The 24,040-nt window shown below is 31.0% G+C and overlaps 2 protein-coding genes and 1 long non-coding RNA gene across 3 annotated transcripts; 2 read left to right on the top strand and 1 right to left on the bottom strand.

Moving 5' to 3' along the window:
- The first annotated feature begins 549 nt into the window (after positions 1-549).
- On the top strand, positions 550-2,354 carry LOC145304497 (major facilitator superfamily domain-containing protein 6-like). The gene is made up of 2 exons (XM_080146380.1): positions 550-2,210; positions 2,274-2,354. The coding sequence occupies exon 1, from the start codon at positions 591-593 to the stop codon at positions 1,800-1,802; it is 1,212 nt and encodes a 403-aa protein (XP_080002506.1). The 5' UTR covers positions 550-590; the 3' UTR covers positions 1,803-2,210; positions 2,274-2,354.
- A 661-nt stretch (positions 2,355-3,015) lies between these two features.
- Positions 3,016-24,033, top strand: Asciz (ASCIZ zinc finger protein). Its single transcript, XM_080146379.1, has 21 exons — positions 3,016-3,108; positions 3,520-3,630; positions 3,927-4,087; positions 4,223-4,285; positions 5,890-5,958; positions 6,481-6,564; positions 9,533-9,664; positions 10,506-10,655; positions 14,533-14,599; positions 15,455-15,559; positions 16,697-16,811; positions 18,730-18,888; positions 19,678-19,844; positions 20,071-20,144; positions 20,332-20,455; positions 20,891-20,949; positions 21,306-21,386; positions 21,675-21,731; positions 22,661-22,737; positions 23,148-23,250; positions 23,878-24,033. The coding sequence occupies exons 2-21, from the start codon at positions 3,573-3,575 to the stop codon at positions 23,944-23,946; spliced, it is 1,974 nt and encodes a 657-aa protein (XP_080002505.1). The 5' UTR covers positions 3,016-3,108; positions 3,520-3,572; the 3' UTR covers positions 23,947-24,033.
- Positions 4,606-5,747, bottom strand: LOC145334852 (uncharacterized). Its single transcript, XR_013885036.1, has 2 exons — positions 5,624-5,747; positions 4,606-5,165 (listed from the first exon to the last, which is right to left on the bottom strand). It is a non-coding gene; the product is annotated as an uncharacterized LOC145334852 (long non-coding RNA).
- Positions 24,034-24,040: the final 7 nt, after the last annotated feature.

The following is a 24,040-nucleotide window of genomic DNA, read 5'->3' as shown; positions in this document are numbered from 1 at the left end:
TTATGGATGATGTTATCCTTAAATGAAAATTGATTAGAAATGAAGCAGCTTATTTTTTGTTCTACTTTATACATACCCCCCCGCCCCCCCCCCCCCCCCCCCCAATTTGTGATCAAGGTGCCTCTGGAGATATATATAAGCCAACTTATCTTAGCATAATATTCCCCTTCCCCCACCTCCCCCATCCCCTCAATAATTATGGTTTATTTGTGCAATTGTGTTTAAATTTTTAGTGTCGTGCAGTAGTGTTCGATCCGAATCGTGCAGTACTGAACGAAAAAAAAAACTTTTTTGTCTTACATATTATCAAAAAACTTATTTCGAGACTTGTTTAAGTTTGATAAAAACTAAGAAACCCTGAAAATTTCACAAAAATCGGATCACGGGAAGTAGAATTGTCACTAATGGGTTAACTTTAAAAGCATTATATTTCCAAAGAAAAATTTTAATGACCCATACATAGTAATTTTGTATCCAAAGGTTGTTAAATATTTTTTGACAATAAATCCTAAATGTATTACCTCCAATATGTGTGTGGATTTGATGTTCAAGAAATTAATTAATCGTTTATATTTCAGATTTTAGAGGCAATGTTGTTGAGAAAATTAATTGAAGATCTTAGACGTAAAGATCTACTGTCTTTGAAGGCTTTGCAATTTCTCCAAACAGGATGCTTGGTGTCAATATTTCCATTCCTCCCGCTTCATATGAAAGAGCTTGGATTAACTCTAAGTGATATTAGTTATGTTCAAACTATTATCTGCATTGGGGATATATTAACTCCTCTAGTGCTTGGATTGTGTACAAATTATCTGACAAGCATTCGTCCATTGCTTATAACAAGTATTATAATAAACTCATTAGCATCAGTATTGCTATCTCTAGTGGATAATGGAGAACATTTGTTTATAACATATTTAACATGCAGAACACTTTTAGAAGTAAGTCGTGGCTGCACCCTAAATCTCTATGAAAGTGTCAATCTAATGACGGTCAAGGCAAGACATGCCGATTATGGCATTCAGAAAATATTTGGATCTCTGGGAGGAACTATAATTGGCCCTGTTGCTGGATATGTTGCTCATTATTATAGCTTCAAAGCTGTCTTTCAATTCTACGCTTGTCTCCAAATACTATTTGTGATAATTTTATCCTGTTCTGATCTTCAATTTCAAAGAAAAGAAAGAAAAGATCAAAAGAAATCTAAAATGTTGGACTGCATCTATGATGGCCAAGGCATTATTATGTTTTTGGTAACAGCTTTCATTCTTGGACTTATATGGAGCTTTTCTGAAACTTACGCTTTCTTACACTTAGAAAGTATTGGCTATACAAGAAAAAATCTTGGTCTCACAGTAGGTTCTAGTACAATGCTTGGCATTGTCATTTCTCTACTATCAACATCATTGCTTGATGTTACAGGATGGAGGGCTGGACTTGTATTGGCCCTTAGTACTTATAGTATTAGATTGCTTGGCTACAGTCTTATTCCGCCAGATTCGTTTACAATACTCATGGCTTTAGAGTGCCTGAAATCATTTGGCAACCCCTGGTGCATGCTTGTCACGGGATACTTTATGAAAAATCATGTGGACATGTCGCATATTGCCAGCTTTCAAAGCTTATTTAGCCTAATGTACTTTGGTATTGGTAAAGGCTTGGGTAGCCTTGTTGGTGCCTCCATTATTGACTTATTCAGCAGTCAATTAGCCTTCCAAATGGTGAGCGGCATTAGCATTGTCTGGGCATGTCTTCTTATGATGACAAAATCTCAAACGAATCAAAAACCAAAGAAAGAATAAAGGATTAATCAGATTTGATAACTGTTTAGCAGAAATTAAATATATTCAACTATTATTATTATGTATTAACATTATATAGATAGAATTACCTAAATAGGTTTCAACTTTTAATGCTCTAAAATTTTCTTAATATGTTTGTCAGATTTTTGCAATAAAAAAAATTTGCAGCTTGGAACTTTTATTTTTATTGTATATATTTTATCAATTTATAGATTTATTGTGTTCAATCTTTTCTTATGTGCTATTTATTTGATGTGCCATATTAAATTGTATCAATATTTGTTTTATACCTAAACAATTTTTTAAAAAATAAAAATTATACTTATTTCGATTTTATAATTTCAGAAGCTAAAATGAATGAGATCACTTTACAAAATTTAGATAATCTTATTAAATCAAAGACAAAAGGTAAACAAAGTGATGCCTTATTTTTTCGTAAATTTTCTTTAAAATATTAGATTTACTTTTTAGGTTTGTTCTACAATGATCTGAACTACTACTGTAGCTGTGGGAATATGGTGTCTGACCTTATTACTCTACTTGCTCATCTAGGAATGGGATTCATGTAGCATATTGACCAATAACGTATTTTTTTTTTGGTAAAACAGACCTATTTGTGAAGCCTATTTAGGTTTTGTTACTTTAATTAAAGTGTCCACAGGATTAGTACCCTGTAGGAATAGACCCCTTAAGGACTAGAATATATATTTTTAAAATCAAAATGAGGAGGTTGTTATTGGACCAAAAATAGATTTTAAGAGTGGACTATTGGCCAAATATGCATTTTTACAGATTTCGGTATAAATATTTAGTAATGTTTCCTTCCATTGATAGTTAAATCACACGTTGACATCAACCCAATAAAATGGGCTTCTTTTGGACAAATTCTGGATAAATTCGAAGCTGCATTTAATATTGAACTAGGGAAGTGATTAACAAATCTAACATTTATTAGCAATAAAAATAATAAACAATTCAAACCAACAAATTTTCTAATGTATAAGTTATCTATTTTTATCTATATATTATTTCTCCTTTTTTCCCTAACTTTAAAATGAATTTATATCTCTTGATACATTTCTGAATTGTCTTGATTTCATACTTACTGTTTTTAAACTAATATACTGTCGTATATTTTACAAATTATTTTTGTAGGACACTATAGGTAGAAAATATAAAAGCAGATAATTTGTTTATCACATTACCAAAGTAGATGATGCGATATTAGAAGATGTTAAAGTAGTGGAAGATGTCATTGTTTTACCTGAGGAATTATTATGTATTTGTGTTAGTGAACATGAACTTGGTAAGTTTCAGTTATTCAAATTCCTGCGGGATCATTTCAAATTTTGTTAATAGCCAAGCTTCTCAAATAACATTTAGGGGGAGTAGTCGATTTTCAATTTTTCGCTAATAAATATAGAGTAAGAATGAGAGGAGGGAAGGGCTCATTTCTTTCTAGCGGCGATTTCTCTTGAAGGAGTGGTGATACCCTCTCCCAAAATAGTTATAAACTTTCCCGGGACCTATGAGAAGCTACATTGCAGAGGAGAACCAAAACAGTTTAGCGGTTATTATTATTTTTCGGAACATACAGAGACTCACAGACATACTGTTACCTCCATAAAAGGATACTTAAAACATTAGGGATATATTTGTACTAGTGTATATTAGATCTTAGAAAGATAATGAGGTAATCCTTATTGATTTGTTATAGGTTTAACATCAGATAGAGTCCAGTGTTCTCATTGTACAGAAATATTTAGTTCCATGGATTTAATGACAGAACACAGATTAAAAAGACATAACTATTCACAAAAAATAATAGGTAAGAAAAAATTAAATATTTAAGCATGGAAAAAACTATTTTAACATTTCGTTGAAGATTACATTTTTTTTAAAGCAGTCCACGGTTTCACGAGAAAATAGAATTTATTAGCCAACTTTGTTGAACTGGTATCAAACGTTTTGTTTAGTCCAATGTGTAAAAAATCGATGCAAAAAATATTATTGAATGTAGAAGTACATTAATCAAACTAAATATTATTAAAATTGTAAATGAGACGATTTTTTAATCAAATCATAGTTAAGGACTTACCTGTGTAAATAAACTATTTTTTTCAGGTGAAAATATATTTTTTGAAAAGCCAGACAAAATACCATTTCACCAGAGTGAGCTAAGAGATGCCTACTTTTGTCCTCAACCATCCTGCAAATATAATCTGGCAAACCCAGAACATAAATATTTTTCATCATTTAAACTTTTGAAACAACATTACACCAAGGTAATTCTTTCACAATTTTAATATTTTATCTCAGGATTTTTTTAAAGTTTGAAAACTGCTCTTATGCAATAATAATCTTAAATAACACACAACCATTTTTGTTGACAGGATTAATTTTCAATGTTATATTTACAGATTCACGCAGAAAAGAGTTTTCAATGTTTCAGTTGTAACGAAAATTTCGCTTTACAAAGCCAGGAATATAAATGAAATATTAAATTCAGTCTTTAATTCAAAAGAGTAAACCGTTGCGTACGGACGGACGCACAGACTAGAATTATAGAAAAGCCTTTGATTTAAAAAGTACATTAAAATAATGAAGTTGTGTATTTACTAGAATAATTGGTAACACCTTGACTTTAACAAAGCAAACGTATTCGTATGTATATTAAAGTAATTAGATGTTGGGCTCTTTATGTGTCTGCGTGTCCAATGAAATCTCGAAAATGACTAGGTAGTTTATCCAATTTTTTTGAGGATTTTTCGTATAAATTTCACAAAAAAAAAAAAAATAAGAATTGAACATTGATAAATTTTATTTTTTATAGGTATTACAAAAGATCTGAAGATTTAATGTTATCAATATTTTTGCTTTCTAACTCCCATAGTGAACCTCTTTTCATATAGTAGAGAACATGGCAGTATATTTTCTCATCTTCGTCTGTATAGGTAGGTTCCACACTGTAGATTCTGTCCTCTTTTCTAATAATAGCCCCAACGGCATACTCCCCAGATTTTCTTTTGCTTAGCATGATATGATCGCCAGATTCAAAATAGAAAAACTTAAATGTTCGCTTCTGCCAATTTGTTTGACTGCTGATGTCTTTAACTGTATCTGAAAAGTCTGTATTATCAAGAGAATCTATTAGCCAAACTCTGTCCCCCTCTCTTAGCTTCTTTAAGGCTTTAATATTAGGCTCTACTAACCAACATCCCTGGACAGATTCATCTTGGCACACCACTGCTTCACTAGTTGTATTATCTATTAGTTTAAAGATAACAGGAGGTGTCCATTGATCTGTAGGTAATAGAGAGTCCATACAACAGCACATACAGCATTGACTACTGGTAATTACTCCTGAAATTGAAATGCTTATTGTTGATTTCATACTTAGTGCGCACTGTGTTCTACTACTACTGTATTTTTACTTTTGAAATCAATTGAAAATAAGGGAAGGGGGGGGGGATTCTGTTTTCTCTAAAGCCTAATTTCTGCTGAGAGCCACTTCTAGGAAAATGAGTTACCGAGCAAATGTTCAGTGGCTATAAAAAAGAGAGAAGTTTATGATGAAAAAAATAACAAAATAAAGTAGTATGTATTTTGTAGCATGAACGAAAGACAGACCAAGTCAGTTGTAAACTGTATTCTCTTTGGTAAGGTTATCTTCACAAAACAAATAGCAGTCTATCTAGAATAGCAGTTGAGAAATTCAATTTTTTTTAAGATAGTGTTGAAAATGGACTGAAGAATGGAAAGTAGGACTGACAGGCAAAGTAAATTATTGGGTAGCTTCGCTTCTATAAAATTAAAACTACCTGCAAACGTTAATATAAAAAGCAAATGATTGTTTCTAAACATTTCAATTTTTAAAGCCCAAAATATACTAAATTACATTATTTTATCTAAAACTAAATTGGAAGATTTTTATTTTTAATTTTTGACGATTTTTTTGACAATTAAAATATGAATTGACATTGTTTTGAAAATTTTGGACACTGCCAGTTTGACCAAACCAATCTAGACCAATCATTACCTAACAATAAGGTTTGTCCAATGAAAATTTCATTTAAAATATTTGTAGTTAAAAAGTCATATGCTTACATGTGGAGTGAAACATTTCTGTGAAACCTGCAATAATTCTTATAAACAGGAACAAAGTTTATCTATAATTTTTTTAATGTTCAAAAAAGGATTGATGCAAAATTAGGTAGTTTAAGTGGAGAAGGAAGGGAGGGGGGAGGGGATACTCTGAAACCTGTAGAGCTATTTGAAGCTAATTTTATATTTAAATTATCATTTGCAGTTTGCTGCGTAATTTGGCGCTCAAGGCCTATGAAAGCTTATGTCTGAAGTTAGTCCTATTAATATGTTACATATGGATAAAAATTATGGGGAATAGTCCCTTTCGTGACAACGCCCCTTAAGGGGAGATTCGTCGTATTTTTAAAATGGCTTTTTATATGGTAATTTAGGTTAGGTTAGGTTATATTGGGTTAGATGATTGCCCCACAGGGTTAGGCAATTGGCCCCGCAAAGTTAGAGCCCCCAACAGGGGCTAGAAATAGGAGAATAGCTACTGTGAAAAATACGAAGAATCGCCCCTTAAGGTGCGTTGCCACGAAAGGGACTATACCCAAATTATGTAGTTTAAACTTTTTTGTGAACCTACCAGTATGAGAGCTTACAAACGCATAGTAGACGAACTGGGCATAAGATACCAAGAATTAAACCTGAAAAATCTCCAAAATTTGTTAAGGTTTGTTTACATATATCTATTATTATTATGAAATGCTATATTTTTTCCTTGGAAATGGATCGCCAATAAATTGAGCACTAGTTAATTTACTTCCAATTGTCCTATCCATCTAATTAAAAGAACAACACAATATATAGGTTTATGTATAATCTTCAGATGCAAAAGAAGGTGTATCAACTTTTTTTTATAGCTAGCCGGTTCTTTTAGTAAGTAGTAGATGTAAAATTTTTCATAGAATTCAGATATGCAATCGGTTTTTTTGTAGACCTCTTATTTTTTAAGTAATTTAAGTTTAAAAAAAAAATTAAGTCGATTTTAAGGTACTAAAATGCAACAAAAAAAAAGAAAATGGCCATTATGAACAAAAATAGTAAGATCTTTAATTTGACACCTTACTTTTTCAATTCTGTCAGGTAATTATTGAAAAAATCGATTTTTTTAAACCCACGAGAATAAAAACTTTGAACTTAATTTTATCATTTCACAGGTAAAAAAATATGGGTTCATATATACCTTTAGAATCAGAAAAATATTACGAATCCATTGTAAGCAAAATTGAAAAAAAAATTTACAATATAGTATATAAACTACAATAAAAGGAATTATATGAAAATATTATATTATATTATACAGGCAACGTCTTAATTCTTGAATTGAGTATAAAAATGGGAAGGGGGTAAAGAGGGGGTATAGAGGGGGTAAAAAAGGGAAGACGAAAGTGTTGCCTGAACAAAAAATATAATTGGCCATTTGTTTATTTTTTATTTTTTTACTTTTTTTCAATTTTGCTTACAAAGGATTCGTAATATTTTTCTGATTCTAAAGGTATATATGAACCCATATTTTTTTACCTGTTAAATGATAAAATTAAGTTCAAAGTTTTTATTCTCGTGGGTTTAAAAAAATCAATTTTTTCAATAATTACCTGACAATACAAAATTCAAAAAGTAAGGTGTCAAATTAAAGATCTTACTATTTTTGTACATAATGGACATTTTCTTCCTTTTTTTTTGTTGCGTTTTAGTACCTTAAAATCGACTTAATCTTTTTTAAAAAAACTTAAATTACTTAAAAAATAAGAGGTCTACAAAAAAACCGATTGCATATCTGAATTCTATGAAAAATTTTACATCTACTACTTACTAAAAGAACCGGCTAGCTATAAAAAAAAGTTGATACACCTTCTTTAAACAAAATCAAGACAGGACAAAGGGATAGTTGCATGAAGTGCAGTTAATGAGGTTGAGCACTGGGAGTAGTGAACCTTAACATATTGAATTTTTATTACATTGAATAACAAACAATTAGGCACCAATAAATCACTAAAATAGTTGTCCTGTTGTTTTTGTGAAAATAAGACAGTCTTATAGGTTGCATATAAAAAATAAGAGATGCAAAAGAAGGTGTATCAACTTTTTTTTATAGCTAGCCGGTTCTTTCAGTAAGTAGTAGATGTAAAATTTTTCATAGAATTCAGATATGCAATCGGTTTTTTTGTAGACCTCTTATTTTTTAAGTAATTTAAGTTTTTTTAAAAAAAGATTAAGTCGATTTTAAGGTACTAAAACGCAACAAAAAAAAAGGAAGAAAATGTCCATTATGTACAAAAATAGTAAGATCTTTAATTTGACACCTTACTTTTTGAATTTTGTATTGTCAGGTAATTATTGAAAAAATTGATTTTTTTAAACCCACGAGAATAAAAACTTTGAACTTAATTTTATCATTTAACAGGTAAAAAAATATGGGTTCATATATACCTTTAGAATCAGAAAAATATTACGAATCCTTTGTAAGCAAAATTGAAAAAAAGTAAAAAAATAAAAAATAAACAAATGGCCAATTATATTTTTTGTTCAGGCAACACTTTCGTCTTCCCTTTTTTACCCCCTCTATACCCCCTCTTTACCCCCTTCCCATTTTTATACTTTGTAAGCAAAATTGAAAAAAAGTAAAAAAATAAAAAATAAACAAATGGCCAATTATATTTTTTGTTCAGGCAACACTTTCGTCTTCCCTTTTTTACCCCCTCTATACCCCCTCTTTACCCCCTTCCCATTTTTATACTCAATTCAAGAATTAAGACGTTGCCTGTATAATATAATATAATATTTTCATATAATTCCTTTTATTGTAGTTTATATACTATATTGTAAATTTTTTTTTCAATTTTGCTTACAATGGATTCGTAATATTTTTCTGATTCTAAAGGTATATATGAACCCATATTTTTTTACCTGTGAAATGATAAAATTAAGTTCAAAGTTTTTATTCTCGTGGGTTTAAAAAAATCGATTTTTTCAATAATTACCTGACAGAATTGAAAAAGTAAGGTGTCAAATTAAAGATCTTACTATTTTTGTTCATAATGGCCATTTTCTTTTTTTTTTGTTGCATTTTAGTACCTTAAAATCGACTTAATTTTTTTTTAAAACTTAAATTACTTAAAAAATAAGAGGTCTACAAAAAAACCGATTGCATATCTGAATTCTATGAAAAATTTTACATCCACTACTTACTAAAAGAACCGGCTAGCTATAAAAAAAAAGTTGATACACCTTCTTTAAACAAAATCAAGACAGGACAAAGGGATAGTTGCATGAAGTGCAGTTAATGAGGTTGAGCACTGGGAGTAGTGAACCTTAACATATTGAATTTTTATTACATTGAATAACAAACAATTAGGCACCAATAAATCACTAAAATAGTTGTCCTGTTGTTTTTGTGAAAATAAGACAGTCTTATAGGTTGCATATATCACAAGAATACGATTTTTAAACCTTGATATTTTAAAACTACATGGTAAAAAATTTAAATATTTTTAAATATATGCCCCATAGATGAAGTTAAAACCACTGAACAGGAATAAAAATGAGCAGTTCACTAAATTTAAGTTTAAATGCATTTCGTTCAACCACAACTTTGAGAATTTTTACTTAACAAATAATGTAGAATTTTATCGAATTAGGATGTAAACACGCCTGTGACAAGAACACCCATACCCATAGTTCCAACCCCATCAAAGAATCACATCCAAGCCGCACTGGCTCTCAGTGAACTATCATCTTTTCTTGTGTGCAGGGCTGATATCGGCATTCAGGTAAGGAAATAAAATATTTTGGGACAGGGGTATGGCATTTACAGAATTAATGTTTTCCCTCCATCTTTTAAAATCACAAATTTCTCAATCCTATACCTATTACAATAATGAACTGTAATTCTAATCAATACAATCTTTATTATTGTGTTTGTCTGTCTTAGTTTACTTGAAGGAAATCTCTCTCCTTTACAGTTTACCAATTTCAGTGTAAAATTGTCGATTTTATCAATATTTTTCTTTTTGGTTTTTTGAACATAATTTTCGGTTTTAAAGATTGCTATTTGCAGTATAACGGGATAGTTTCACGAAATGCATTTGAACTTAATTTAGTGAACCGCATATTTTTTGCTAGTTAATGGGTTTAACTATATTTATATGGCATATATTTAAGAAGAATTTCAATTTTCTACTACGAAGTTTTGAAAATATCAAGTCTTGAAAATCGTCTTTTTGTGATCTATGCAATTTAAAAAGACGATTTTCAAGTCTTGATATTTTAAAAACTACGTGGTAGAAAATTGAAATTCTTTCAAATATATGCCATATAAATGTAGTTTAACCAATTAACCAGGAAAAAATATGCGGTTCACTAAATTAAGTTCAAATGCATTTCGTGAAACTACCCCTTTAGGGGAAGTAAGGGTGATAAATATTGTGATAGTTATTTATCGCATCGTATTACAAAAAGCTTTCGCGGATATAAATATGTACAATTATATGATTAAAACTGGATATAATACGATGTTATACATCATTTTTTAGTTTGGCAGAGAATCGGTTCTAATCCATTGGATATTAATCGGGTTCGAAGCGAGACTGGAAAAAATCTTCTTTTTTCTAGACTGACCATACTATTGAAAGTTCAAGATCCTCTCCAGTAAAAAGTCACACGCCTGATAGAGCAAACAAAAGTAAAGTAACATCTGCAACACAAACCAAACAACTGGCCTCTGCTCTCAAGAGAAAATATCCTGTCAGAGTAAATTCAGAGGTATTTATAACTTGATTTTAAAAACAAGGATAAAACATCCACAGAGGCAAGAAAAAAATTATTAAAAAAAAGTGAGACGTTGAATGGACGCTCTATTATAATTATTGAGTAGCTTTGGCTTTGATATTATGGCGAATCATCAGAAAAAAAGTTCTGCAAAGTTTCCTAATGATCAGAGAATTCTTTCGTACATGACATTATAAGAAATTCTTTTATTTGAATGTAAGTAAAGTTCTATTGGTATGTAATTAGTATAAACTGATGTAGCGAAGCTACTCTATAATTCAATTTGTCTGTCCGTCAATTACTCCTTCCGTAACGCTATGTGGGAAACGTGATTTTCTTTTCCTATTTAAGAAAGACAGTTAAAATCTTTAGTGAAGATCTCTATGACATATGCCCATCTAATCTATACTTTGTTTTGTCCATCTGTCTGCTATTTGGGGTGCTAGATCGATTCCTAGAGTTACAAGTTTTTGTGATTTTCAAGATAGAGGGCTAAAATTTTCAGGGATCAATTAATTTTTCATTCTACATATCTTCAATAAGTTTTATTAAGATTTGTTTATTAATTGGGGTGCTAGATCGATTCCTAGATTTTTAGGTTTTCGTGATTTTCTCGATTTCTATTCAGGATTGACGCCTGAAATTGTCAGAGATTAAATATAAAAATAATTAATATAATATATATTAAATTTCATTAATATTTGTCTATTAATTGCGATGCTAGATCGATTCCAAGATTTTTAAGTTTTCGTGATTTGAAAGATTGCGTGATTAGAAAGGTTTCTCGATTTCCCTATTTTATCAAGTTTAATGTTTATTGTATGACACTGCTCAATTGTAAATTTTTCCCTGATATCCATTCATAATTTTTGAGCTTCGTTACTTATGGATGTTGTCATCCTTTTTATAAACTTTATGAGTAATCCCTGTCCAAATGTTTAAATTTAATGTGTGATCTTATTTTGGTTCTTTTTTTCGTTTAGAACACTGAAAGCTTTTAATAATTTTTCATACCTAATAAGGAATGTTTTTGGGCCTAATGTGATTTAAAAATTATGTTGTCTAAAAGTATATTAATCCAAAATGCTTGTAAACGGTGACAGTTATCTTAGCTGCCCCACTTAATTTGACTAAAAAATCCATTAACTTTACAATACTATGTTGTATTTATATGTAAAATGCTTATTAGTTCAAGACTATAAAATAACTCATAAATAAAACAGAAATATTTTAGTAACACTTATGTGATGTAATACTAATAAATTACAAACTATTACAAATAAAAATCCAGCCACGCAAATTGAGGGTTTATAGACAGGGCATAATAATGAAGGAATAACAGGATAGATTAAGTAAGATAGTTTGCCTTGGGTTTAGATTGGCCAATTGCTTCAAATCACTTTTTGATCAAAGTTAGGCCTCCTTTTCAATTTTTAATCTGTTAATCATTGTAACAGAAATCTCCAAAACAAGGTCAAAGATGCAGAGAGCAGATAGTCCCAACCACAAGCCAAGTGCACTACCAAGATCAACTATCAGGTTGAAGATATCATATGCTTCCATATCAACATGAACAATAACATCATCAACAAATTCCAACTCGAACCAAGCATACTTTTCCTCAAGAGATGCATGATATAATTCTTTGACTTGCCAAGTCATGGTGATACAGGGTGGTAAGCAGGGTTCAGAGATATCCATTTCAAGACCTTTAACAAGTTTATGATATTCCTTATAGGCAGTATCTTGTTTTTTCATTGTTGTATTGACTTCACATATTGGGCCACTATTTGGGGGGAACCAGGGGGCTAAGCATCCATACCAACTCTCCATCTCATGTTTGAGTTCATTTTGAATACACTTTCCATAAGTTGAATTATTTGCAGCATAGTTAGTGCATGTCCCACCATCAAAAATGCTCGAGTCATGTAAGATAATCTGAACCTGATAAAGATGACCGTCAAATCTATTGTTTGTGGTGGGACCAAATTTAAACTTTGTTGAACTGCTTGATATTCTGAAGTCCATTGTCTTTTCTGGGTCATCAATGTAGAGAAAAGAGTTTTTAGTTACCCGGAAATTCATTCCCTTCTTTGTCTTGTTTGATTTCTTGCAAAGGCCAAATCTAATCTCAAATATTTCTTCAGCAACAGAGTCTCTCCAGGTATCCTCAACTCCATTGTCAGCAGTTTGAAAAACAAAATCCTTGTAATCATGGCTGAATATAATATTCTGCACCTCCTTGAAAGTTTGGTTACCATACTTTCCATTCCAAGAAATAGTATCAGAGCCAATCAAATCTCCTGATAAGAGTCTAGTTTTTGAATAGTAGCCTAAACTTTTTGAATCGTCAAGATCAAATTGATTTTCTTGACAAACATAAATTGTTGGCTTAGGGGAGCTGTGAAAACGTTTTGTCATAGTTTTTTGAACCACTGGTCTGTCAATAAATTTTTCAGCAGAAAATTTCATCTGATATACAAAAACTCCAAATAACAAAACTTGGAAAACAATCCTTATGACATCAAGAGTTTTCATTCTGTCTAAATATTGAAACATTCTCAATTGAATAATAAACTCTTACTGTTTAAAGTACATTGCTACTTTCTCAATTTATTTTCATAAACTAGTGCAAACACATTAGGTAAGTTGTGAGGAGTTGAATAGGTATTTTCATAAAATAAGTCAATTACAGTAGAATTGGTAAGTCATGCATAACAGAAATCTTAAAATTATAATCGGCCTCCCAATTTTTTTATCAATCTTATTATTTAAAGATTAAGATTTCAATAACTGCTAAAAATTTGGTCGGCTTCACAAAAGTGGCTGGGATGATTTTAGGCTACTTTAAATTTAATCCTTGGGATGGTTTTAGATTTTTTCTAAACCCCTATATTCTAGGGACGCAACCTCTAGTAATATAAATTGATTTATATAAGTACTACGGCGCAAGAAATGTCTTTACTAACCTTTTTAACTTTTCCATTTTTGTATGTCTGCAAATAAAGCCCATTTGTTTACTCAAATTATTTTAATCCAAAGTTCTATAAATTATCTAATGGACAAACACTCTATTACATAGGTATAAAAGTACTCAGAATAAAGAGTTTTAGGTTAAATATTTGCTCATAAGGTGTGTTTAAAATATCCTTAAGAATATCCTTCATATATTTTTATATTTTATGCTTTTTAAATATTTTTTTTATAAATAATTTTATTTAAATATGACTGATTTTTAAACTTTATTGTTAGGCAAATTTTCATTATAAAAAAAACTATATAGTTTAGGGAGGGATGGGAATTTGGGCTGTTTATTACACAAGTCCTTAGAGTTTTATAATGACGTTTTTGTATTCGTTTTCTTACAAACATTTAAGGTTCCTTAAATAAAGTGTCCTAACGTTTCAACCTCTAATTATAGTTTACAGAAGAATTTTGTTTATCTTATTTAGGGATGTACATTAATTTATAAGCCATTGTCTTATCTCTTTAGATCCCTTAGTTTATGTGCTTTCCTTAAAGAAAATAATGTAAGCACATACAATGATTGTCTCTTAGCATCAACATTTATTGTGGCTGTTTGTTGTTTTTGATAGACTTTTCGAGTATAGTCCCTTCCGTGGCAACGCCTTTTAAGGGGCGTTTCGTCGTATTTTCACAGTAGTATTTTAGGTTAGGTTATTGCCCCGCAGGGGCTAGAAATAGGAGAAAAGCTACTGTGAAAATACGACGAAACGCCCCTTAAGAGGCGTTGCCACGAAAGGGACTATACCCGACTTTTCTTTAAATTATACTTCATTGACAATAAAAGATCATATTACAGATTATTATTCTTTTTTGATATAATTTCTGTAAATTTTCTTATGTTTAGGTTCAAACCCAAGGAGAATATTTGATAAAACCAAAGAGGGACAAAAAAGCTCAAAAAACTTCTCAAGGTAAGTTGCAAAAGAATTATGGCCGCTGCCTGGAAACTCAAGCACAATATTCTGCTTACTTTTAAAATCCTAGTATCAAATGAAATAGTAATGCATATGCGGTCATAGTTGAAATTTTACGACCCTAGTAAATAATAAATTATAAAATTTTATTTTTGACCAAATTTATCCTTTAGTTATTTAATTTAACCACCAGAAAATTACTTTTGGTGGCAAGTGGGCAATTATATTTTGTATTATATATAAACATGTTAGGAGGTTGAAACCAACTATAAATTCTTAGAAATTTAATCTATGGTCAATATTTCTTTCTTTACAACTTGAATGTACACTAATTCAAGGAAAAATTATATTATTTTACCCATGTTTCTTTAGTGAATATAAGCTGTTTTGTCAGGGTAACAGATCTATAGTATATATGTAAATACAGATAACTATCCCCCGCCCCCTCTTTTTCAATGACCTTTTCTTCTGCTATCAAATTGTTTTCTGCTACTTGGCTGTGTTAATATTCCCGTTACCAATGGTTGATTTTCAAAGAACCAATTGAGAGTCGGCTAAAGGTCATTGCGACAGGGAAATACAGTTTTTTAACCCTAAATTAAATTAAGTCACCGTAATGAATGACGCTCTCTGCAGAGGAGCTTGGGATAAGGGTTGTACAGATATTATGTACGTGACTATTAAGTATCCAAACCACTTAATAATCTCCCTTCTTACACAACCAGGGGAAGTTGTGTGAATGTATTCAAGAACTGAGAATTCTCCCTCTAGTGTTTTATTCTAATATCAGGGTAGCCTAAGAAGGTTGTGGTGTTTGAAATATTGTATTCCAGATCCAATTATTCTTTTCAGGGTCGCAATGCAGGATGTCCCCAGTGAAAAGTATCTTCAGCAAGGAAACAGAACAACAGAAAAAGAATGAAATGACAACTCAAACAAATGATCTCACTTCTTTTGGTGAGTTGTACAAACAAGCTTTCCATAATAAGGATATTTCGTCAGGTCTTTGGATTTGGAAACACGAAAGAAATGTCAAAATATTATTAAACTTGGCAAAATTGTTTGAGCATATAAAAATCATAAAAATTTTAGAAAAGATATTATTTTTGCCTTATATAAATAACTTGCGGATACGCCCCCTAGAGGCCTCTAGGGGCCCTTGAAGCTGAAAGGAAGTCGATCCCTCAACTTTCAATTGTAGTTTTTGTTTTAAAAAAGTAAAAAAGATTTGGGGGGGGGGGGGTAATTTTTTTCTAGTGGCGATTTCTCTTTGGAGGGTTGTGTTATACTTCCTCAAAATAGTTATAAACCTTGCCAGGGGCTATGAGAAGCTACCCTGTAAAGGAGAACCATATCGGTTCAGTGGTTAGCGAGATCCTTCGCTAGACAAAAAAAAATATAGGATATCTTGCCGAATTGTTATCAACAAAAAATGTACCCTCTAGGTTTATCCGTGGATATAGGAATATATATTGGTACAGACTGGATGGTATATTCTATTTAGGTTTATCCGTGGATATAGGAACAGATATTGGTACAATCTGGATTGAATATTGTATTTAGGTTTGTCCGTGGATATAGGAACAGATATAGGTACAGACTGGATGGAATATTCTATTTAGGTTTGTCCGTGGATATAGGAACAGATATAGGTTCAGACTGGATGGAATTTTCTATTTAGGTTTGTCCGTGGATATAGGAACAGATATTGGTACAGACTGGATGGAATTTTCTATTTAGGTTTGTCCGTGGATATAGGAACAGATATAGGTACAGACTGGATGGTATATTATATTTAGGTTTGTCCGTGGATATAGGAACAGATATTGGTACAGGCTGGATTGAATATTCTATTTAGGATTGTCTGTGGATATCGGAACAGATGTTGGTACAGACTGGATGGAATATTCTATTTAGGTTTGTCCGTGGATATAGGAACAGATATTGGTACAGGCTGGATTGAATATTCTATTTAGGATTGTCCGTGGATATCGGAACAGATATTGGTACAGACTGGATGGAATATTCTATTTAGGTTTGTCCGTGGATATAGGAACAGATATTGGTACAGACTGGATGGAATATTCTATTTAGGTTTATCCGTGGATATAGGAACAGATATTGGTACAGACTGGATGGAATGGAGTCAACTCTGGCCTCTAGTTAGAAATACAAATGGTACACAGACTAGTCCCAGAGTCATGCAAAGGTAAATCCAGTCACATTTTAGCTAGTATTGAGCTTATTTTAATTGAAAATTATATTGTAGTAGCAAAGCTACTCTATAAGTTACTGTGTCTGTCCGTCCGTCTGTCAGTCAATCCGTGCGTAACTTTAAAGGAGTAATGCGATTTTCTACTCGGTCTTGAAGATAGACGAAGTATTTTTTTTTTGAAGGATCCCTATACCAATGAGCATCCAGTATGTAATTTTCTTTGTCCGTCAATCTGTCATTTTTGCTATAGAATATAAACATCAAAAATATCAAAATACCCGAGAAAAGTTTCGTCATTTTTTTAGCAAATGCATTTTCAAAATCCTTGTCCGTATTCCCACATCTATGATTTTTTGTGCTTCGCTATATTGTCATCCTTATTCAATATTATAATACAGATCATTTAAAAGTAGCCATCTTTCGCATCTTTTTTAGACAGCACAGTATCTCTATGATAAGATTGTCGTTTTAACCCCTAATAATTTTACTTGTTAGAACTTTTTTATTACTTTTTACGCCTTATATCTGCATATATCACAAAAAAATAGGCCATGACCTACATGTGCTGTTAGAAGTCCGTGTAAAAATAACAAAAAATACGAAAAATCGGACGATAAATAAAGTTTGTACTCGTATGATTCAATTGACGAAATTAATAAAGTAAAACAAAAAAGAATAATCTAAAAATTTATTAATTACAAGAATTTAATCAAAATATTAAACTACATCTCCTCGGCCATTTCTCTCTCCTCCTCGTGCTTTCCCTTGGTCCTCCTCTTGGTCTTGACGTGCTGGTTCCTCTTCTGTCTGACTGAGTCCTTGCGCTTTGTGTCTACATGTCTCTTGCTATTATTGCGCTTAATTCCATGCTCGATGTTTTTATTCTTTGTTTGGTGGCGAACTTTTGTTACAGTGCGACTTGATGGACCGGCCTTTTTTAGACTCATCTTTATAAATCTTCCTTTAGAGTCTCTTTTAAGCATTGGTCTGTTTGATTTTTTTGCTGCTTTCTTGGACATCTTAGTTCCTGATTTCATGCCCTTGGAACCTCTCGCAAGCTTTGATTTTGTTGGTTTTCTTGCAGCTCCTTTGGACATTCTTTTCCCTGTCTTGGATACTTTTTTGGCCATTTTATTATTTGAAATGTTTTCCAATCAACGTACTAAAGTTTACTAACAATTCGATGATTTATAAAAAGGTTTCGAAGATTTTTATTAAGAAAATGGAAGATTTTGTTGAAAACATTAAAAGATTTTCTTGTGATAAAAATAAAAACTTAATTTTTAAAAACTTTAATCACAAACCTCTTCACCTAAGAATGTTGTTTTTTCCTTCTGTCTGCAATGCTTCAAATGACATATATACTTTAAAAGGTTTTGTGACCCCATTGAACTCAACATCTGCTATATAACTTATTTGTCCGTTTGTCCATTACACGACTATTTGTGCTTCGCTACTTATGGATGTTGTCATCCTTGTTATTAGTTATCTCTTCATCGTTCTAACGGTGTTAGGCAAAATGGCTGTATCCCTTTTAATTGTTATTTGTTTTACAATTTTTAATTAAAGTATTTAGTACATTTAAAAACCCTTTTAAGGTACATATTTTAGGAAGATCAGTTGAAATTAACACGATACTAAAGTTTTATTTTTATAAAAGATTTCGATGTTAAAAATAGGGGATAAAATTAAAGCGATAAATGCGACGTTTAACGGTCAGTAAAAAAAATATGTATTTCAATCTAGTCTCTTAATACCTGTTTATAGAAAGCTTTAATAAGTTTTTAGCTATATAGAATTTTTCTAATTTTTTAAAACACTTTGTTTTACGGGATATCTAAATATTTATTTTAAATACCTCCAAAAATAAAACTGTTTACAACAGCATTTAAAATTAAAATTTTTTATTTAGGAAGTTATCAGAAGATTCTATTGATTCTCTACCTGACTTAGAAGCTGCTGTTAGCACAGTAAACAGTATGGATCTTCATAATGTCACTTCTAACCACACGGTTCAACTTGTCAATACTCAAGTTGATATGGCCAATCGGTCTTCTCATTCACATAACAGGTATGTCAGAATTAGTTTAGATGAGTAGTTGTAGAGGGGGGGGGGGGTGGTGCATTTCTAATTTACACATGTGATTTAATGGCACTTATTTAAAATACAGAGTGTTTTTTTTAATGAAACAAAAGTATTGCTTAATATAACCCACTACCCACTCGTATAAGAAAATTTTTTTTAGCGGTTTTCAACAAATTATGTCTTAAAAACCAGTTTTTCTGAAGTACCTATTTTTGGAAGATTTTTGGATTCGACCAATTTAAAAGAGTGTGCAAAAAACGCGTACATTTTTTTTTTAAATTGTGCGGCTTGTGTTAATGATAGAAAAATGTTAAGCATACCTTTAGAATTGTCATAAACTCTAGTTGGAAATATATGTATCATATTCATGCTATTTGTAGTATAGAATCTAGGTTGGAAAATGTGAGAAAACCGGTTTTTAAGGCATAATTTGTTGAAAATCGCTAAATATTTTTTTCTTATACAAAACTCTCCAACCCAATGAAGAAATTAAGATAAGTGGGTTATATTAAGCAATACTTTTGTTCCATTAAACAAAAAAAAACCTGTAGAACTATAACAAAGCCTTGGCAAGTTTTATTTTACCGATTTTGTAGTAATTTTTGCCAGATTATATATTTTTTTTTTTACAAATCTTGTCTTTAATGACAATATTCGTTGGTATGTTTTTCATGAAAACGACCTTGAATTAAAAAATTCAAATGGAATCAAGTTTGTTTAGAATTACAAAATATGAAAGAAAATAACTTTTTATCTGTTTATCTTAATTTTCAGAGTTCCAAATATTGATCTGACCGAGCGTATGGGTGAAGCTGGTATAAATGTTGAAGCTGCAGCCAACGCCACTGTTGCTGCTATGCAGCTTGATGATGAGTCACCTCATCTTATTTCAAATCCAAACACATTGCTTGCATATCATGAACCTAGTACTTCAGCTATAGGAAATAATTCATGCTATTTCATTTATGCATTTTTGTATTCAAATTATGTTCAAATACAATAATTTGACTGGTGGCAAAGTTATTGGCATAATAGTTTTCTTCAAAATTACCTTCCCTCTAAAAATTAAGATTAACTTTTAGGTTTTAAAATAAACTTTTATCAAATTCAAATTATAAGGAATCGTTGTTGAAATCACATCAATGAATTTATTTTTGTAAATATCAGTATCAATACCTTGCAGCTCAACAACTTGTACAAGTCTTCCACTTTTTGCCTCCAGTGCTAGTTCTAGCATTCAGGTAAACTTTTATCTTTAAACTTGCTCAAAACTTATTTTTATTTCAACCATTTCCTTAAAAGTTTCATGTATAACAGAATATTTTCTCTTGAATTCCATAATAATACCTAGCATTTAAAAGTAAACATTTATGATCTGTTATCAAAATATGAAACTCATAATCATGACATAATTATTTTTTGCTCAAGTTTGGTCAGTCAGTTACAAGTCAGCTATCGTTTACAACATCTGAATCTGCTGTATCCAACTCCATGCCATCTCTGGGAGTATCATCTTCCACACAAGTGGGTCTAACATTCTCTGAAGTTTCAGGTATAATTTTCAACCTTTGCCTAAGGACTTCTGTTACTTTTAAGGGGCGTTTCGTAGTATGTTCACAGCCGGTTATTTTAGGTTAGGCTAGGTGATTGCCCCGCAGGGTTAGAGCCGCCCGCAGGGGCTAGAAATAGGAGAAAATCTACTGTGAAAATACTAAGAAAAGGGACTATACCCGAAATTTCTTGTGTCTCTGTTTAACAGTATTTTTGCATTTTGTTTACCACATTTTTAATAATTTTTAATTGTGGTTTCTTGGATTTTAGTATCCTTGTTTTACTGTCATTATAATATGCCCATATAAAGATGAAGGATATTCTATATTCTTTATCTATATTTATTTTATAGAAAATCCTATTTTCATTTAATTTTATTCTTAAAATGTAGAAAATATTATTTTGATGGCTTTTTAAAATGTGCTTTACATTTTAGATTCTGTACAATCAAGCTCTGGTATGCGTCATGATGATGTCTTTATAATGAGAAAGAAGGTAATCAGTTTTTTGTAAGAAATTCTGACTTTATGGTTGCATTTGACAGTGGCATTTTGGCATTCGTTATGCACTTGTAGAAGAGGGCGAATTGCTTCCTCGGTTGCTTTTTATGCTTTAGAAGACAAAAACACTACTAAAGGTTTAAACCAATTCCTGCAATATCAAACGCTTGAAATTCATGATTATATTAGAGAAATGCCATGGCATTGAAAATATGCAATCTGCGGCGTCAGCTTTTGTTCAGAATCGGTATTAAAAAATAAATAACAACTTAATCTAAACAAAGATAGAAGTTTAAAATTCTTTCATTGAGCTTCAGATTGATTCATACTCATTTTTTTATTATATTTTAGTTTGGAGAGGTAAGACAGTTTTCAACAGAAACCCAAACAGATCTGGATCAGTGCCAGGAAAATCTCACCTGGACTTTTGAGGTAATGTTTATTCTTAGTCATAATTTTTGTTATTTATGTTAGCAAATATATAACAATATCTAAAATGGCGTGGTATAAGTATGATTTTTCAAAGAGATGAACATGTTATACAATTCTTTAGATAAGAAACTTTAAAGGTAAAAGTTAAATCATGGTTGAATCGTACATAGTATCAGTGTTAAACTTATACTACTCCTTTATACCTTGATAATCTGTGCAACTATATTTATTATACCTATTGATAAAATAAAAACATTTTAAAAGTATCCCAATACGCTAAACTTGTAGGATGATGATCTGGAATTACCTGGGGCTGAAAAGCTGTTAAATAAAATGGAAACACAGGTAAAAATGATATATCCCTCACAAACAAATTAACCAATCCAGTATAGAGATATAAAATCACCGATGTTTAAGTTTTGTAACATCCTAAACCATTTATCTAGACAATTTTCCCTGCTATTAGGAAGGTCAACCAGAACCCAAAACACATTTTTATTTTCACTTAGAATTGTTTGTCAGAATCACATTCCCTTTTCCCTTCTATTAGGAAGGTCAACCAGAACCCAAAAAAAAGGGGTAGTTTCACGAAATGCATTTGAACTTAATTTAGTGAACCGCATATTTTTTGCTAGTTAATGGTTTAAACTATATTTATATGGCATATATTTGAAAGAATTTCAATTTTCTACCACGTAGTTTTGATATTTTAAAAACTACTTGGTAATCAATTAACCAGGAAAAAATATGCAGTTCACTAAATTAAGTTCGTGAAACTACCCCTTTTATTTACTAAGATTTGTTACTGTGTACCAACACCTGTACTATACTCTTTGTAATAAATATGTCTTATTATTAGGAAACACAAACAGCACATGAAGATTTGTTACTGTTTACCAACACTTGTACTCTTTGTAATAAATATATCTTATTATTAGGAAACATAAAAAGCACACGAAGATTTCTTACTGTGTACCAACACTTGTACTATACTCTTTGTAATAAATATATCTTATTATTAGGAAACATAAAGAGTACATGAAGATTTTTTACTGTGTACCAACACTTGTACTATACTCTTTGTAATAAATGTATCATATTAATAAGAAACACAAATAGTACATGAAGATTTGTTACTGTGTACCAACACTTGTACTATACTCTTTTTAATAAATATATCTTATTATTAGGAAACATAAAGAGCACATGAAGATTTGTTAATGTGTACCAACACTTGTACTGTACTCTTTGTAATAATTATATCTTATTATTAGGAAACACAAACAGCACATGAAGATTTGTTACTGTGTACCAACACCTGTACTCAAACAGGGGATGATAATGCTAAAAGGTAATCTATATACATATAATTGAATTCAGTGTACTTTTGCTGTTTATAGAATTTGATGATTTTTAAAATGATTTCTTTGAGAACTTGAACTCTACAAAGTATCTGCTGGTTTTTTATCTCTTTCACTAGCAAAGCTGCTCTATAATTCAAAATTTCCTACCGTCCGTCCTTCTGCAAGAAACTGTGGGATGGAAATGTAAATTTCTCGGCTGCTATTCAAGATAAAGTGCTGTAGTTTTTGTTAAGATCCTCTTTATCAAAGAACAGAGCATTCAGTATACAATTTACGAGGTCGATCAGTCATCTTCCCTAAAAATAAATTCACAAGTTTTATTTGCTTTGCTTTATGGATGTTGTCATCTTGGTTTGTTACTTATAAACTAAAATGGCAAAAAAATGAGGTTGTTTAGGTTCGCAACGCTGCCTGTCAGTGGAGTGTTTACAGAAACACGAAGACAATGTAATACAGAATCACAAACCAGTCTTACTGGCTTAGTTCAACCACAATATCAGGTAAGGGAGAATTTACCATTAGAAGTGGTAATTTAAAGATACACTAGTGGCCCTGTATGTACTAGAAGGAGTATATAAGAAACTAAAAATAGCCTAAAACCAAAAGACTAAATCTAAAATGAAATAGCCTAAAATCATATTGGTACCTATGTGAAGCTTCCATAAAATGGAGAATTCAATGGGTTTAGTTGTTATTTAAATTTTAGGCTTTATACAAAAAAATTTACTACTTTTTACAATAGGATAGATAATAATCAGTGTAGTTAATGTACGTTTGTCATACACAGCAAAAAACTTAGTTTTCACTTATTATTTTTTTCTCTTATTAAGCTGTAATAGAACGGACGTTCTTTGATTTATTTATTATGGACAAAAAAAGCTTGAGGTCACTTTATTATAACTTGTGCTATATTTCGGGCATATTTTCCCCTTTCAAAAATTAGGACTTCATAATCATATAATATATATAGCATAATTTAGAAATATATAACTTTTTCATTGTATTTTTCAACCTCGCAGTCAAAATCCTATCAATATTAATCTAAAATACAAAGTTGATAATGTCTGTCTGTCTGTCAGTCCGTTAATAATATCACATAATCACATCTGATAATATTTTGATTTTAGATTGTGACACCAGATAGTAGCAGTGTAGAAACAGCAGATGCTCAGTTGATGACTGATGCCCATCTCTGACATCAACAAAATATTTTTCATTCTATTTAAACATTTACTTGAAATATTTTTATAAATATTTCCTGCAACATTTTTTTATTGCTAGGTTAGGTTG

The sequence above is a fragment of the Acartia tonsa genome, chromosome 13 (assembly GCF_053477335.1).
Source record: "Acartia tonsa isolate MP-2025a chromosome 13, ASM5347733v1, whole genome shotgun sequence".
Taxonomy (NCBI): Eukaryota; Metazoa; Arthropoda; class Copepoda; order Calanoida; family Acartiidae; genus Acartia; species Acartia tonsa.
Note: the sequence above shows the minus strand (reverse complement) of the source record. Positions and strands in the feature narration are given on the sequence as shown.